At 38.7% G+C, this 18,151-nt stretch overlaps 1 protein-coding gene across 6 annotated transcripts in view; it reads left to right on the plus strand.

Moving 5' to 3' along the window:
* The window catches only part of APP (amyloid beta precursor protein), a 277,800-nt gene that overhangs the window by 192,624 nt on the left and 67,025 nt on the right, over positions 1 to 18,151 (plus strand). For all 6 annotated transcript variants that reach the window (XM_089910361.1, XM_089910360.1, XM_022573753.3 and 3 more), the window contains 2 exons: positions 16,669 to 16,797; positions 17,668 to 17,767. In XM_089910361.1, the coding sequence (XP_089766487.1) occupies positions 16,669 to 16,797; positions 17,668 to 17,767 (229 nt within the window). The remainder of the gene's footprint in view (positions 1 to 16,668; positions 16,798 to 17,667; positions 17,768 to 18,151) is intronic.

Raw genomic sequence — 18,151 nt, forward strand, 5'->3', positions numbered from 1 at the left:
CGGGAGAGCTTACTTTGGATGTAAGGAACATTCTGAGCATGAGTGTGTGTACGTCATGTCCGCTTGTTCTATCCATTACTGAGTGAGGAATATTGAAATCTCCACCTATAATTGTGGATTGGACTCTTCCTCATGTGATACCCTCAGGTTTTGCTTTGTGTATTTTGAGGCTCTGTTCTTAGGTGCATAAACATTCAGTGTTGTTATGTCCTCTCTACCCCCCTTATCATTATGAAATGTCCTTCTTTATCCCTAGTAATATGTTTTGCTCTAAAATTACTGTGTTTGATATTAATTAAGCTACTCTAGCTTTCTTTTAATGTATCATAGTGTATCATTTTTCCATCCTTGTGTGGCCTCTCCTGTTGTGGCGCACAGGCTCCGGACGTGCAGGCTCAGCGGCCATGGGTCACAGGCCCAGCCACTCCGTGGCATGTGGGATCTTTCCGGACCGGGGCACGAACCCGTGTCCCCTGTATCGGCAGGCGGATTCTCAACCACTGCGCCACCAGGGAAGCCCCATCCTTGTGTTTTTGTTTAACCTATTTGTTTATATTTGAAGTACATTTCTTCTAGGCAGCATATACTTGGGTCTTGCCCTTTAATTAAGAAGACCATTTAATGAAGTTATTGATATGATTATGCCTAAATCCATCATCATGCTATTTGTTTTCTAGTTGTCTCGTCTGTTCCTCGTTCCCCCCTTTTTTTCTGCTACCTTTTGGATTAACTGAATATATTTTATGATTCTATTTTGTGTCCTTTGGCTTTTACCTTTAACTCTTTATTATTTTAGTGTTTGATTTAGAGTTTGTAGAAAACATCTTTAACTTTTCACACTGGTATTATACCAGTACAAATGATGTTATACCACTTCCCTTATATTACAAGAACCTTACAGTAAGGTACTTCCATTTCCCGTTTCCTACTCTTTGGGCTGTTGTTGTCATACTTTTTCCATACTACATTACTGTTATTTTTTAAACAGTCAGTTATCTTTTAAAGAGTTAAATAATAAGAAAAATATTTACTTACCTATATATTTACCATTTCTGGTGTTCTTTGTTCCTTGTGTAGGTCCATCTGGAATCATTTTTCTTCTACCCAGAGGACTTCCTTTAAATTTTATTTTAATGCATTTAGATTCGTAAAGAATTCTTTGTGCTTGGGTATGCCTGAAAATATCCTTATTTCACCTTTCCTTTAAAAGACATTTTTACTGGGATAGAATTCTGAGTTGAAGTTTTTCTTCAATTGCCTTGATGTTGATGCTCCATTGTCTTCTTATTTGCAACAAAAATACTTATATCATCCTTTTCTTTATGTCTCTGTAAGTAATATATCTTTTTTTTTATCTGGTTGCTTTTAGGGTTTTTTCCTTTATCGCTAGTTTTGAGCAATTTGATTATGATGTGTCCTGGTATATTTCAACCTGCCATTAATCCCCTCTGGCTGTTTTTCATATCATACATTATAGTTTTCATGTCTAGAATTTTAATCTGGATTTTTGTATGTTTGTTTCATATTTTCCATATCTTTACTTAATTTTTGAACTTTTGGAATTTTGTTATTGGCTTTCCGGCATTGTGAAGTTCACCTTGTTGAGTGCTGAGTATTTTTGGATACCTATTACTATTCCTGAGCTTTGTTCTGTAATGCAGTAAATTACTTGGAAACAGAGTAGTTATCAACCTGTGGCTAGTGATTCCTCAATGCTGAAGCAAGATCCTTCTGAGTAATCTACCATGAATGTTGAGTTTTTCCATCTAGATCATGGAAACAAGTACTATTTCTCACCCTGTGTGAACACCAGACACTGTTACCGCTAATCCTTTGAGGTGATATTTTTCCCATGGCCTCATGTTTCTTTCATGTGTGTGCATTGATCATTAATCAGCTGTGTTCTCATAGGGTATCATCTCCAGTTTCTCTCTCTGAGCAACTCCTTCCTCTCCAGTATTTTTTCCTGTGACTGCCAGCCACCTCCGTCTCTTCAGACTCTCACCCCATATCCTCAGCTCTCTGGAATCTCCCAGGCTCTGACTGGGTTCCCACGCCTGGAGCCACAGCCTGGAAACTCAAGGCAGTAAGCTTGGGCAGTTGTAGAGTTCACAATATTTGTTTCTTATTTCTCAGTGGTCTATCCTTCACCTGGCATCTGATATCTTACAGAAATATAGTCCTGTATAGTTTGTCCATTTTTTGGTGGTTACTGGCAGCAGGGTTAATCTAGTTTCCACTACTTATCTTGGCTGGAAGTGGCAGTCTGTGTGTACACTATGTAACTAAACCAAAAAAACACCCACTTGCACTGATTCTCCTCGTCATTTTGATTTTTCTTTCTATACTAAGGTTCAGAGCAGAAAGCTCTGAGGAACCGTAAGAGAGCTCTGGTACTCTTCCAGATGGCGAAATAGTATTGACCCTGTTTTACCAATGACGTCACTGAGATTGAGTGGCTAGTTCAGGGTGACACCACTAGTAATGGACAGGGTGGAGCTGTGAGTCACAGGTGACCACTGCAGGGCCTTCTACCAGACCAGGCTTCCTCTCGGAACAGAAAGCTTTTGAAAAAGAATATTCACATTAGCATTTTCATTTTCTCTTCAGAAAAACATCTGTCCTGGCACTGTTCAGTAAAATTATGTTTATGTATCTGGAGAATGAGTTCCTTGGTTACTGTCTTTTTTTTACAGGACTTTATTTTGGGGTGTGGGGCCATCAGCATCATTTGCCAGAGCAAGGCAGGGTGGTGGGCGTTGAGACCAGAATCTGAACAGCTGACATTTAGTGAAGTGTTCCAGCTAAAAGTCCGATTTCTGAAGTAAGATCTTTGCTAAATGGCATTGATAGAGCTAAAAGTAAGATGAGGACTGAATGGAGTCTTCAACAAATGCATATTTCAGATCTTTCAGTTCAGTCCCATCAGCCATCACAGGAAAGACAGTGACAAGAGTAATGTTTGCCAAAGCTTCTTGTGTTATCAAAGGGGATAATTTCAGATTTGGTCATAATCATGCTTGCCCAGAGTCAGGTGATCATGCCGTGTAGAATTAGACAACATGTTTATTTGAAATAAAAATTTTAAATTGGATTAAGAAGAACTATTTAACTGTCAAAAAATCAGATATTTGTTGATTGATCCAAGGATTCACGTTGAATTCTTACCTAGAAATGCATAAAACTCTCCCATCTAATAAAAACTGGGACTGGGTAGTTACAGGCATGCAATCTTGGCATTACCTGCCATTTTTGTTAAGTTATTGTCTTTGTGGGTTTTATTTGAATTTTAGTGTATAGCTTGACATGGCACTTAGCTCCACACTTTGGAAAATGCGAGAAAATTCTAAATCCCTTCTTGAGGGCTTTTATATATTGCTGTTGAAAGACATAAATCAGAAGCTTGCCAGTAGCTCTCTGAGAAAGGTCATGTCTTGTATTGGAGCCATAAATAAGTATTTCTGAAATCTCCCTCATACTTACACAGTGCCGGAAATACAAAATATTTACTCAATGTTAGCTGAATATAAGAAAATGAATTAGTCAGGTGTTTTTTCTGTTGATTCTGTAGCTGATAATCACGTCAGAATAACTATCCCCTTAACCCTGACCGCTTTTGCCAAATAGTCCCCAACTTCACAAACAGGAATCTGGAGCAACGTGGATTGTTTATACAGTCTCTTTGAAGCTTAGGTTTAATCCATGCTTTCATTTTTTTTTTAAACCCAAGCTTGGAAGTATGATGTGATGATGTTTTTGTGCAGCTGGAATTCCTTGGTCTACCACGAATTTCATTTGTGAGTCCCTGTGTCTGTGTGTGCTTTATGTTCCAAATTTCCTTTTTGATGAATTACATTCCTACTGGCTGATACACTGAATGGCCAACCTAGAAGTGCATTGTTTGAATCATATTTAGAATTTTTATATACGTATATACTTCACATATTACAATTGTTAAAACAGTCTCTCCATGTCCGTCCATCCTCTTCCCCCCTCTCTCAACCCCCAGGAATAAAAAAATTAGAATGCAGTTGTGTCTTTGCACTAGGATAAACTCTTAATCTGTAGAGGGCTAGTAACTCTTCTAAGGACCAGCTCTTCAAAATTTTCACTTCTTTAAAAGTTTCCTTGGAAAAATAAAGGAGTTACACTTTTTTTTTTCCAGAAAAGTTAAAGTCTTCTCCAAAGTGGCATCACACATGGTTAAACTTCTATCACCCTTGGAGGCCTTTAAGCTACTAAACATAAGTACTGCTTTAAACTAAATTATCATCACAAAACACAGGACTTTGGCTTCTTACTTTCACAGAGCTCAAATTGATGCAACTCATGAAATAATGAGTTAAATACTATCTGAGCCTTCCCTCCTGTAACTGGCAAGGTCTACTTCATAGATGGAGAAAAGATTATGCTATTGCCTGACTGTTCAACATTCTGTGTAATCTGAAGAGAAACTATACTTAAGTGGGATCCCATATAGATAAACCAAAGGCTGCATAGGAATTTCTGTTTAAAATAAACTTTCCATTGTAGGCTTAGGTCTGGAAAAATTTAGGAGCTGGAGTAAGAACTGAAATGTTTTAAAGATAAGAGACAAAAAGCCAAAGCTTTCTATGTAATTCTGGGATTTTTGGTGTCTTTACAGATACTCAGTCTAAATCTCCATTAGACAACATCCTAATTACTATCCTGACTTCAACAACTTTTAAGAATTTTCTATGTGGAAGAAAGAATTAAGAAACATTTTCATGTATGTCTGTGTGTCTGTGTGCCAGTAGTGTTGTTTTGGTTTTTTTCCAGTGTCTCAGGAGATATCTTATCCATACAAAATTTGGATACTAAATACTGCATTGCAGCCATCTTATCCGTACTTAAATTAATTTCATGTTTGTATCTGATGCTTCACACTCAGACTCTCAACATTTAATTGAGCAGAAAAATTGGGGGGCAGTTTCTTTAGCACCTGCACTCTTTCCTTTCTCATTTCTTTTCTTTTCTTTTTTTTTTCTAATTGAAGTATAGTTGACTTACAATATTATATTAGGTTCAGGTGTAAAACATAGTGATTATATATTTTTATAGATTGCATACCATACAGAATTATTATATAATATTATTGACTATATTCCCCATGCTGTACATTACATCCCTGGGACGTGTTTGTTTTACAACTAGAGGTTTCTACCCCTTAATCCCCTTCACCAATTTCACCCATTATTCCCCTCTTTTCCTGCTGGTGACCATCAGTTTGTTCTCTGTATCTGTGAGTCTGTTTTTGTTTCTTTATATTTGTTCATTTGTTTTATTTTTTGGATTCCCCATATACGTGAAAACATACAGTATTTGTCTTTGTCTGATTTATTTCACTAATTATATAATACTCTCCAGATTCATCCATGCTGTTGCAAGTGTATATACCACACTTATTTTTTGTGTGTGTGTGTGTGGTACGCGGGCCTCTCACTGCTGTGGCCTCTCCCATTGCGGAGCACAGGCTCCGGACACGCAGGCTTAGCGGCCGTGGCTCACGGGCCCAGCCGCTCCACAGCATGCGGGATCCTCCCGGACTGGGGCACAAACATGTGTCCCCTGCATCGGCAGGCGGACTCCCAACCACTGCGCCACCAGGGAAGCCCTACACCACATCTTCTTTACACATTCATCTGGCAGTTGGCACTTAGGTTGCTTTTATTTCTTGGCTATTGTAAATAAACCTGCTATGAATGTTGGGGTGCATACATCTTTCCGAATTAGTGTCTTCATTCTCTTTGGGTAAATACCAAGGAATGGAATTGCTAGAGTGTATGATAGTTCTATTTTTAATTTTTTGAGGAATCTCCATGCTGCTTTCCATAATGGCTCTACCAGTTTACACTCCCACCAACAGCATACTAGATTACTTCAGCCAAATGTTAAATTTTCTTGAGATTCCTGAAAATGTCTTCATATAGTTCTTTAGTAGAACGATTTGGGGGATTTACCATGAAGGAGCACGGTTTCTTCCCTAAATTGAGATTTTGCTCACTGCTGTTAGGTGTATTCTAGCAGCAGAGCAATACGTGTTCAAGAAAAAGTAGCAAATCGTTGGAGAAAATAAAGGGCAGCAATTAGTTGGTATGCCGTGGCAGGCAAACTAGTGACAGCATGAGGAGGTACCGCCTAAATCAGTCTTTAGCCAGTATGAATGTTGGTGTAACTATATGTTTTATAACGTAAACGGAAACTGAGGTGCTAAACTTGACTGTTTTCATTTTTATATAATTTCTAACTGCCCTTCTCCCTGCAGTTCTTCATTTTCTGCTAATCACTTCTGGTCGCAAAAGAAATAGGAAGCATTGATAGAATATATGTAGATAATATATATCTCCAAGGTAAATATACTGCATCTACACCTCAATATAATGGATGGTAAATAAATTAAAAGTTATTTGCTGACATCTTAATATGTGAAGGCACTGAGGGAGATGAGTACTAAGAAGTTTCAAACATCCTACCCTCAAGTTTTTTGTTGTTTTTTTCAATTTATTTATTTTATTTATTTTTGGCTGCCTTGGGTCTTCATTGCTGCGCGTGGGCTGCCTCTAGTTGCAGTGAGTGGAGGCTACTCTTCGTTGCGGTGCGCAGGCTCCTCAATGCAGTGGCTTCTCTTGTTGCAGAGCACGGGCTCTAGGCACATGGGCTCCAGTAGTTGTGACACGCGGGCTCAATAGTTGTGGCACACGGGCTTAGTTGCTCCGCGGCATGTGGGATCTTCCCAGACAAGGGCTTGAAGCCGTGTCCCCTGCATTGGCAGGCGTATCCTTAACCACTGCGCCACCAGGGAAGTCCCCAAGTTTTGAATATAATCAAAATTTTGTAAAGCTGATCAGAATGTACTTGAAAGACTACTGGCTTGAAAATCATCTTTGAGGAATATAATTATCCTGTACCTTATATATTTATTATTCATTCATTCATCATTCATTTATTTTTAGTTGAGGTTTGTAAAAATTGGTGAGCACAAGGGGACTTGTTAACTTGAGAGCTTTTAAGGACAGACCCCATATCAAATGGTGGGTGGAAAGACAAATGGGAGAATTCGCATTTATTAAACAAAGTCCTATAAACTGTGCTGTGTGGTTTGCATGCTATTCCGGAAAAGCCTCTCAGTATTACCTCTTACCTTGCTTTGAATCTTTACCTAGCTGAATAGACAGATCTTACTAAAGACCAGCAGGAAGTGTGTAATGAGAGACACTAGTGTTTTCTGTTTTTAACTGAATTAAGCTAAATAGAAAATTAAGACGTATGTAGGCAAGGCATCCACTTGAAAGCTGTCCTGTGCCTCTGAGACCCTATTCCTCACCCAGATTCCCTCCACAGCAGAGCCCCACTTAGTCACTGTCTTCAAAGTCGAAATAGCTCTCCATCTGATGCTGTCAAACAAACAGCACTGGGATGTCATATTTCGTTCTAGCAAAGGTTGCACATACATATTTATATGTCAATATCTATTTTCATTCATTCTTGAAAATGAAAACCCATTATGAAAACATAAATATTTAGTTGTTTTAGACAAATGCATAGCACATTATTTAATAATCCAGTGGTTGCTTAACTGTCTGGCGTTACAGATATCTGCCCTACAGAGCAGATAGCAACAAGGGATCTTCTCCCTAGAAACGTGTGTGTGTGCACACAAAATTACACATAGGTTTCAAGGAGTTCACTCATTTTCTGCAGCTTATCCACGGATCAGTTTAAAGATCCTAGGTTATATTTGGATTTCTGTAAGTGTAGGGGAGCAAAATTTTCCCCCAAAATGTGTCTCTTTGGCATGAGGATTAATTTAGGCTGATTATTTTTGAGGCCCAAAAGACTCAGGAAGAACCTTTGACCTTCCTTCCCCCTAACTGCCTAAAAGAATGTAGACAGAGGTCCTGTTCCAGGGAAGGAGCTGTTACTATAGATCACTATAGTATGAACTAGGTGTGTAGACAGGGAGGAAAATCTGTTAAAAGTTCTTCTCTATGTCCCGTTGTCTCTGCAATTCCCAGCTGACGTTTGTTTATCAAACATTTGATTTTTTTCCCTTTCCATGTCAATTGCCTTCCTCCCCTTTGAAGTCCCAACCCACTACCCCCAACATCCTCTTTTGTCTTTAGCTGAAGATGGTATTTAAGGTGAGGGTTTCAGCCGTTTTGGTGAGTTACTCAATTTTCCTGGGTCTCTCCCATGTTATTCAACTTTAGTTTCATTTTTCTCCTCTTAATCTGTATCACGTCAATTTAATTCTTAGACCAGTCAGAAGGCTAGAGGAAAATTTCTTCTCTCCGGACATAAGCTTTATCTTGAATTTCCTTATATTGTTTCTAGGAGGTCAAGGCACTGTGGTGAGGTAGAGTATGAGAAGAGAGTGAAATTGAAAGAAATATAAATGTGCATATCTTTGAACATGGTGTAGCCACTTGGGGGATTTGTGAAGCAAAAATGCCAAAATCTAAGTATGAATATACAAAATTGAAGCATATTGTAGTTCTCTCTTAAGAAGTCAAGAGTATGGCATGGTTGGCATTTGTCAGATGATCAGACCATTTGACAAATCTTTCTGAAGGTCTGTGGTATCTTAAAACATCTTTTGTTTACGATTTCTCCCTCAACTCTGCGGGCTTTGCCATCTGGGTTGCGTTAATAATCCTGTTCATCATTGAGGGCTTCAGCATGTTTCACTGCGTGACTAAACGAGAGTTGAAGACATACAAGTCCAAACACTTTCTGGCGCTTTTTTGCTCGCAGGTCAGCAGATCCAAGCTCTGTATCCAATGGATGCTGAGCTGGTCCAAAAGCATAAATCATGGGGTTTGGGCCAGATCCTAAATTTCAGTTCTGTATGCTGTCTTCATTGATGTATAGCTGGGGTCTGTGTAACTGAAGAAAGAACCGGTCCCTCTGCTTTTAGTACTCTGACACCAAATATGTGTGGGGTTTTCCCTCCCATAAAATAATTCTGACACTAACTACCTGTAGTTAGCATAGATCACCACGGGTTAAGGGTTCAGTCCCACAAGGCTGCCCCCTCCCTCACTTCAGAAGCCAGTCGCAAAATCCTAGATTTTTACCTTGTATTTCTGATGCACCAGCTATAAATCAGGGGTCCCCATGACCTGCTCCTCAGGTTTGATAATTCACTAGAACAACTCACAGAATAAGTACCTTATTTACTGTTAGCAATGTATTGTAAAGGATAGAACCCAGGAAGAGTTAGATGGAAAAGACTGTAGGGCACAGTATGGGGGAAGGGGTGTGCAGCTTGCATGCCCTCTCCAGGCATGGTACCCTCCTGGCATCCCAATGTGTTCTCCAGCTGGGAAGCTCTCTGAATTCCATTGCTTAGGAGTTTTCTTGGGGAGGTTTCCATTAAGTAGCCATGAATGATTAAATCATTGGCTATTGGTGATTAAACTCAGTCTCCAGCCCCTCTCCCTTCCCTGGAGATCAGAAAACGGGGCTGAAAGCTCCAACCCTCTAATCATTTGTTTGGTTCTCTTGTGTCTGGAACCAAGGACTAAGACCAAATATTGGTTCCTCTAGCAACCAGTTCCCATCCTCCAAGAGTCACCTCATTAGCATACAAAAAGATACTCTTATCTCTCTAAGGGTCTAATAAGCTCTTGTGTCTGGAACCAAGGACTAAGACCAAATACTATGACAAAACATGCTCCTGCCACCAAATTTTATAACTGTTTTAGGAGCTCTGTGTCAGGAACTGGGGTCAGAGACCAAACATGTATTTCTTTTTTTTTTTTTTTCTGGTACGCGGGCCTCTCACTGTTGTGGTTTCTCCCATTGCGGAGCACAGGCTCCGGACGGGCAGGCTCAGCGGCCATGGCTCACGGGCCCAGCCGCTCCGCGACATGTGGGATCTTCCCGGACCGGGGCACGAACCCGTGTCCCCTGCATCGGCAGGCGGACTCTCAACCACTGCGCCACCAGGGGAGCCTGAAACATGTATTTCTTATGTCACGGTAACCAAAATAAATTATTTCTGAGAACTAGCAAAATATCCCAGAAACAAACTAAAACCTACCAGATTTGACAAACTGTCCAGAGGTCCCTAATTTGTGAGCGACAGGATTAAAACCACCCTTATCTTCCATATTTTATAGTACAGTATAAACACCTATTTTTAATTACCAAGTTTGCCATCTTATAACTTGGAACAAGTGACTTAATTACAAGGATTCTTTCTCCTGTATTTGCAAATTGGGGTTAACCATTCTACTTTTTTGTAATTAGCATTGTCTAGCTTTTTGTTAGCCATAATTAGAAAAACAAAAGGATTAATCGAAGGTTGAGATGAGACTGTGAAGTAGAAAGATATCTTCCTCCCTGAGAAGAGAACGATTGTTAGGACAGACTGTAGAGGCTTTGGTGCCTTGTCCCTATTAGGAAGTCATCTGCCTCCTTGTGGAGGAGGGATGGGATGGGAGATGGCTTTGCCTGTGCACTGCTGTGCTGTATCACAGAGCCAAATAGTAATCTGGATATGCTGGGAAGGGATATATCTAATGCCTCCATATTACCAAAGCTGGAGGAACGCTGAATGGAGCCGGGCATGAGAACCTACTCCCACTTCCTCTGTTGCTTCTTCAACACTTCTATGTTCAACCTGACATAGAATTGTCATTTGCCTTCTTACAGTCATGTTAAACTATTACAAAAATCACTTATGTGCTCTTCTGAAGAAAGGAATATGCGGTGGACTTTAGCTCAACTCCTAGCTTTAAACCTTTGTGATCAAAGTTTCCCGTGGAAGCTTCCCCAAATGGGTTTTTTTTTTTCAGATTTTTCTTGCAACCGTGAGAGTGCATGTGAAATGCCGAGGAAGGTCTACCGTGGCAAAATAAACTCATCCAAGAGACCATCTCAAGCGGAAAGAGGTTAAACTCTCTTAAGGGAGTTTTTTAAACCTGCACACAGAGATTTTGTACGTTGTACATTTGTGTGCTCAAGATATCTCAAAATCCAAGATGTAGAACTGAGAAAATAATGGCCCTGAACCTACTTATGAAAACAGGAGAGAATTGCATTTTCTTGGTAGGTGATTAACTTCCCCAGTCACAGGGCTGGAAACCACTAGGGTTCAATTTAATGCTTTAGGAGAGGGTTTTCTGAATACGTCCCTTGTGAACTAGAAAGGTTAGGGTGCTTCCCCATAAAGTGACTCATTTACTTCCTTCTTGACAAGATTATGCTTAGGGCTTTTAAAGGCTCTTGACAGATCATTCCCTCCCATCAGGAGATGGTTTCAGGCACAAGTGTCTGTTATGATGAGATGCCAGATTTCTACATCAAGCATAACGCTGCAGAGAGGCAGGGTGGAGCTGAACAATTGTGTCTTAATGTACCACAGTTCCAAGTGAACTGTGGAATAGAAAGCTACCCACTCAGACGTGATTGGCATTGAGTCAGTCAAATGTGTCTGATTGATCCAAAGTCCATGGACACCAAGTTTATGAAATTGCATAAAAGAACCAAGTGAAAAAGGCAATACATCTGAGAAGTGGGAACATTAATTTCTTAAAGTTACCTTTTAGAGGGAAAGGCTGTGAAATTTCTTTCAAAATTCCATGCATCAGCCTGACATCAAAACCCAAGCCACAAGAAGACAAACTATAACATCTTTTGAAATTAAGGATATGAATCTTGTGGACACTGGGGTTTGAACATTCTGTAGAGCCTATGAAATATTTTCTGGGAAGAGTTCCCCATTAAAACAGCTCCCTAAAGGACCCCAACAGACTGGGTGGATAGATCAGTATGTATCAAAAAATTGGGAATGCATCTCTTCTTGGTTGAGAGATGGTTATTTTCAACTCAGATGCCGTGAAGGATGTATTTTGCCCCTGGAACTACTTGTGTAAGTTATATTTAGCTCTAGGTTATTCATTAATTTAATTAACATTTTTCTGACAACCAAATTATGCCAGGAACTGAGCCAGGAGCTAGCGATATGTTACACTCTTGTTCCAAGAGAGGGAAATGGTTAATGTTCCAAAATGTAAATCTTCTATTTTCAGGTTCAGTATAATCCATTTTAGTAGGGCCTACTCTTAATCCTTTACGAAATTTCTTTTTGAAATGATTTTTTTTAATGCAGCGTGATTGTGAAGTGAATTTAATGTGTACTGAAAAGTGCTACATCTGATGCAAATAGATACTTTGTAATTATGGGCTAAACACTTGGAAACAATAATGACAATATAAAAAGGATTGGATATAATTAGTCCCCCTGGGGCAGATCTTTTCCTTTTATTATCTCTGTTCTTTGCTATAATTTTTAATAATAAGATTAGCCATTCAATGGCAATATAACTAGATTTCAGTATTAGTGCATAGAATATTGTGAAATGAGGAGAATTTGGCAGAAAAAAATGTTATTACTAGTTACAGAAGATGTTAAAGACTTGAGAAAGGTTGAAATTATATGCATAGAGGTTAAAATGTTTCCTAATCTCTGCTTACTGCCAGTATCCTTACAATGAGCCACTGAATTCTTAAGCTTGTTTTTCTAATCGCCTGAATAATCCTGTCTTAAATGTAAGGATCATGACAATAGAATAGCAGTTACTTTAAGAGAATATATTTCTATAGAGATAGCAGGTATTTTTCCTATCATTTCTAGATGAATGTTCTGAGTTTTTAATTACAATTTTAAGAAATTCATCTTTGTCCTAACATAATGAAATAAAATTCCCGAAACAATGGAGGTTCCCTGTTATTCTGTGATATGTGAAATAGCTCTAGAAATAGTTTTAAGCCTTGGAAATTCTGCGTTCTGGCTAAAAATTGTAAAGGCAGTTATTTCTGTATTTGAATGAAACACGCATGAATCACATACCAAAGGCAGAACTCTTTTTTTTTGTTTAACTAAAGCCAATGAATATACAGAAGTACAAAGGAATGTTATCTATTTTTCTTTCTTAACTAAAATAGCATTTGTTTATGAGGTATCTCATCTGCCATTTCCTTTGACGTGATTTGTCTGTCTACTCCAACGTAAAAACTAATCTGATTTATTTTTCATTTCTAAGCATGATCGTTAGAAATATGTTTACGTGAATAAGTCAACCAAACAGAACCTTGTAATTCATTTAATGAGGGACGTCAGAGTGTCTTTCTGAGTGTCTTCCTGAATTCTGGTGTCCTGAGGTGTAGGCAATGGGAAGAAAAGGCTGGTGTTTGTATAGATGCACACGCAGTGTGTATCTGAGCTCACATAAACAGTGATGAGGTCATGGCTTACGCTGGGCTCTTAGGGCTTATTATCCTCACAGGAGCTTTGTTCCCCAGCAGAGAGAGGCCTGGGCCATCACGAGAGCCTGGTGTGCTACTGTTTCATTGTCAAGCTCTAGGGATTTGGGGGGGAAAGTTAGGAATATATTTCTGAATATACTTCTGAAACGTATAAAGAAATGTCGGTATTAAAGGAGATAAGCTATTTTCAGCATACGAACACATTCACCATTTAATTATCCATCTTAGTAGAAGAAAAGGATGGATTTAGAACTAGAATCCATGAATGTCACAAAAGCCTAACTTTTTATTAATACCTGTAATCTTTTTCCAGTAATCCTAAACAGATTGAAAGAGGACCTTCCTATCTTGCTATTTCTCCTCCCTACATCCGAGGCATTAGCTAAAGCACAGCGGAATGCCAAAAACCAAGGACAGTATTTCCAAGATTGAACAAATCTGGATGATTTTCAGCACAATTAAAAGAGCGGATATTAGCGTGTCCCAAAATAATATTATCTGAGCTTATGAAAGCTAGAAATCCAGGCAAGGACTCCTAGAACAGGCTCTCATTTCTAACTATTCAGCGATTTCTTTCAGTTTCCAGTTCTATAGGTTACTTTGTGGAACATGTCTTTGGTGTGGTCCATTTTAGAGTTTCCTTGAAAGGCACGATCGCATAGCGATCAGGAGAACGGGCTGCGGAGCCAATGTTGGGCTACCTGTTCTTGCTGTACCCCTGACTAGCTCTGTAACGAAATGGAACCAGCTTCGTAGTCCTAAACCTCCTTTGTGCCTTGTTTGCTTCATCAATGTAGTGGGGCAAGCAGCTGCACCTCTGTCACAGGGTTGATAGGAAGATTTAATGAGTTACTATGAATAAAGCACTTGAAACGCAATCTTATTCATATAAGCAGTGAATAAGTGCTGAACTGTTATTGCTTAGAAGAAAAGGAAAGGGGGAGGGGATGGAGGTAGGGACTGAGTAGAAGAAATCAGCGTGTACTGAGTAGCAGCTGTGGATGCAGCAGTTGTGTGAGTAACTAACAACATTTTTAATTCCCACATACACCGTATGAAAGATCGTTATCTGAATGGTACAGATGAGGAAGATGAGGCTTAGATATTTTGTGACTCGTGTTTATTTTTAAATTAATGTTAACATTAATAATAGCAAGTGGTAATCGATACTGTTTGTGATGATAGTGGAAAAAAGCAGTGTGGGGAGACCCAAGTGTCAGTTGGCAGAATTCAGCTTAGAGCAGCAATGCCAAGGCCAGTTTGGGGCAGTTATATCCTAGTGCCCATGCTTGGAGGTGACAGTCCTCTGAGGACAACATGCCTTGTAGAAACATAGGTGACTGACTACAAAAAAAAAAAAAAGAAAAAGAAGAAAAGAAAGTTATGATGAAAAACAATCTTTATGTTCAATTGAAGTATTTTTTTTTCTTATTTGAGCTCTTAAAGAAAAAAAATTCCATTTTCTTTAAAACCACAAAGCCTTTTCAAGAGGAAAGAAATGAAGTAGAGCACCTGAGAAAGCACATTCAGCCAGTCAGCTGGGATACCTTTGATGAATGCAATTAGTTGCAGTCTCCAATTCTGGAAGCATAATTGCAGTAGAACTAGAGGGACTTCTTTAGGACTCGGTGTTGAATAAGGAACAAGCATGTATGTAATATCCTGATTGCACAGTCCTGCATATAAAATATCCATTGCATTCAACAATACTCGGCCTTTGATTTCTGACCCCAAAATCACCTTTTTAAAATATATATATTTAAAACCTATTGTCTTTTAAATATGTATATTATCGAAGAAGTTCGTCGGTTTTTATCTCTTTTACTACTTTTCTCCTTTTCAGATTTAAAAGGCCATTCCCTGATTTGTAGGGTCAACCAGATTTCAGAGTACCAGTGAAAATTGTAATGATGTGCTGCCCAAAACTGTTTCAAGCTGTGATATCTGCCTTTTTTGGAGATTATGGAGAAGCACATTAGGATAAAAGGATAAAAGAAATAAATAAGGCAAATGAACTCAGGTTTACTTTCTTTTCATTGTATTTCTTTGTTTGTTTTTCATAAGTATAGGAATGTGGCCTATGGAAGGTATAGTACAGAGCACCCTCTCTGAGTCAGGCACTGTATATTTTGTGATTCCTGATAAAGAAAGACAAAATCTAGCCCTTAAGAATCTCACAGTTGAAGAGAGCAGTCAGAAATGCAATAATGAGGGTTTGCATAGCATTTCATGGGAGCACAGAGAAAGGGTACCACCTCCACCTGGCATGTCAGTCAGAGCAGTCAGAAATGCAATAATGAGGGTTTGCATAGCATTTCATGGGAGCACAGAGAAAGGGTACCACCTCCACCTGGCATGTCAGGGAGGTGGCCCTAAGCTAAGCAACAGGAGAAGGGGAGGCACAGTCCATAAGGTATTGGAAAACACATACACCATCTCTGTGAATAAATTCTGTACCTTCCAACTGGTTTTCAAGGTGCCCATGACTCACAGGTTAATAATAACTAGATAGACCCAAATGGCCAAAATTCTATTTCTGATATGAACTTGCATAGGTAATTTTTCTTTGTTTGTTTTAATGAAGAAGAAACATGTGTCTTTGGAAATCATTTTTAAAAATCACATAGTAGAATGCATGTAGCAAGAGAATTGTTAAGGATAGAGAAAGCAGACCTTGTCCCTTTTTTTTATGAGGATGAATGCTTTCAAGTAAGACTGGAATAAAAATGAAATGGAATCAATTAGAAAAAAAATAGAAGCACTTAAGAAGCAACTTAATTGTTGCTGAAAGAATTAGAATCTGATGGCATGGAAAGGATTTAATTAAACTCCAAAGTAAAATAATACATTGGCCTTTCTCCCAGAAAAATATGATGTCTCTTAGAGCTTATCAGCTATTTCTTGGCCTGCAAGTTAGTAGTGGTTATCTATTATTTTTCTCATTTTGATTATTACATACTACTGATGGTGGGATTATTTGTGCAACAGTTACTGCTGAGACAACCATTAAGACTGTGCAGATAGAATTGTAGTCTCATATGCCCCTGTATATTTGGGTGGGAAAATGGAAAGTACCTAACTTAAATCTGACAGATCCAAAATTAACTGTCCTTCAGTAGCAGAAGACACTATTTTAAAAGAAAATGTTAACAAGGATAGCCATCATGATATGTGTCGAATGCTAAATGCTGTTACAGAAATGAAAAGTGACCAATCAAATAAGAATTACCTAGTAAGAAGGGAATGGAGAATTGCAAAAATGTGACTCACAGTGCTTTCACATCATGGAATGAATTAGCGGGACCTCTGACCCAAAGCCATTGGAAGAAGCAATATTTTGGACAAACCTGAACTTTTTTTTTTCCCCTACAGCCTCGTCATGTGTTCAACATGCTAAAGAAGTATGTCCGTGCCGAACAGAAAGATAGACAGCATACCTTAAAGCATTTTGAACATGTTCGCATGGTGGATCCAAAGAAAGCTGCTCAGATCCGGTCCCAGGTAAGCACAGAATGTGGTAATCATGCAACTTGGACAATTCAGTGTTCTTGCCCTTTGAGTTGGATCTTTAGGTATTCCCAGAATAGCCATGGGTGTTGGACCTCTATAGCAAGAGTTCTTTAATACCTGGTAAATTCTAAAGGCTTGTCCTAGGGCAACATGTGGTTTGGCACTTTCTGAGTTATGAAAATAACAAAGAATATAAAAATCTTGAGTGTCTACTGCTACTGATTCTTAAGGAACCATCAAACTCTGATGACTAAAATGAAAACAAAATTGTATAAACCAAAACCGCTAAAATTTGGTTCAACTAAATTATAGAAGACAATCATAAACTCCATTTCTACTGTAATGCTTGGAGATAATGTGAGACTAAATGAAACTTGGTAGTGATAAGTTTTATACTCTGCCATTTTCAAAACTTGACAACTGGGATCTACCTCTGGAAATCTGAAATTTTACATTTCCTTAAACAGAAGAATTTTTTGAAATATCTATGTTTCATGTTAAATATCCATATGATCCCATCTATTGGAAACTTTGCAAAGACATATATATATGGAGCATCAGAGCTTATTTAGGAATCTCAATATTAGGAATCAGAATTGGGCAGAAATGGTCTTTTCAATTGGCTTTATATCTTATGGTTACAAGCATATAATATAATGGAAAGTTTAAAGCAGCTCCAAAGTTAGAGAACAAAAAATGAGGGAATAAGAAAAATAAAGATGCCCTTTCATGTTCAAAGTTCCAGCAGCATTTTGTCAGTTTTATTTGGGAAGTTTGTATCTGTCTGCAGTGCTTGGTAAGGAAAATAACTGTTCCTTACTCCAGAGATGGTTTACCTGGAGCTATCATCCGTTGCTGCAGGTTATGACACACCTCCGCGTGATTTACGAGCGCATGAACCAGTCTCTCTCTCTGCTCTACAATGTTCCTGCTGTGGCCGAGGAAATTCAGGATGAAGTTGGTGAGTGAGCTGGTTTTTTTGGTTCTGTGCATATAAACATATTTTCCTCCTGTAGGAGAAAATCAGGGAACTGAGTTCATCTGCATCAGGAATCATCAGTGTTTTAATATGTGGAAGGAAAAAGAGCAGATTCCCTTCTACAGTGAAACTCTTGGGGAGTGGAAGTTGCTCTCATCTTAGCAATTGCATCAGGTCTTAACTGCATACTGACAAAAGCCGAGGGGGATGTAATTTGACTTTGGTCTATTTGTGTGATATTGAGCCACTTGTTGTTGGATTATACTTGTTAACAGTTTTCTAATTTAGTCAATCTTATGATGCTTTGGTACTTTACAGTTTAATAGAAACAACCCTTCATCTCTTAATTCTTTATTGTCATAATCT

This window comes from Delphinapterus leucas, chromosome 4 (assembly GCF_059928025.1).
Source record: "Delphinapterus leucas isolate spDelLeu-1000000601 "Yukka" chromosome 4, BTC_Dleu_Yukka2, whole genome shotgun sequence".
NCBI classification, from domain to species: Eukaryota; Metazoa; Chordata; class Mammalia; order Artiodactyla; family Monodontidae; genus Delphinapterus; species Delphinapterus leucas.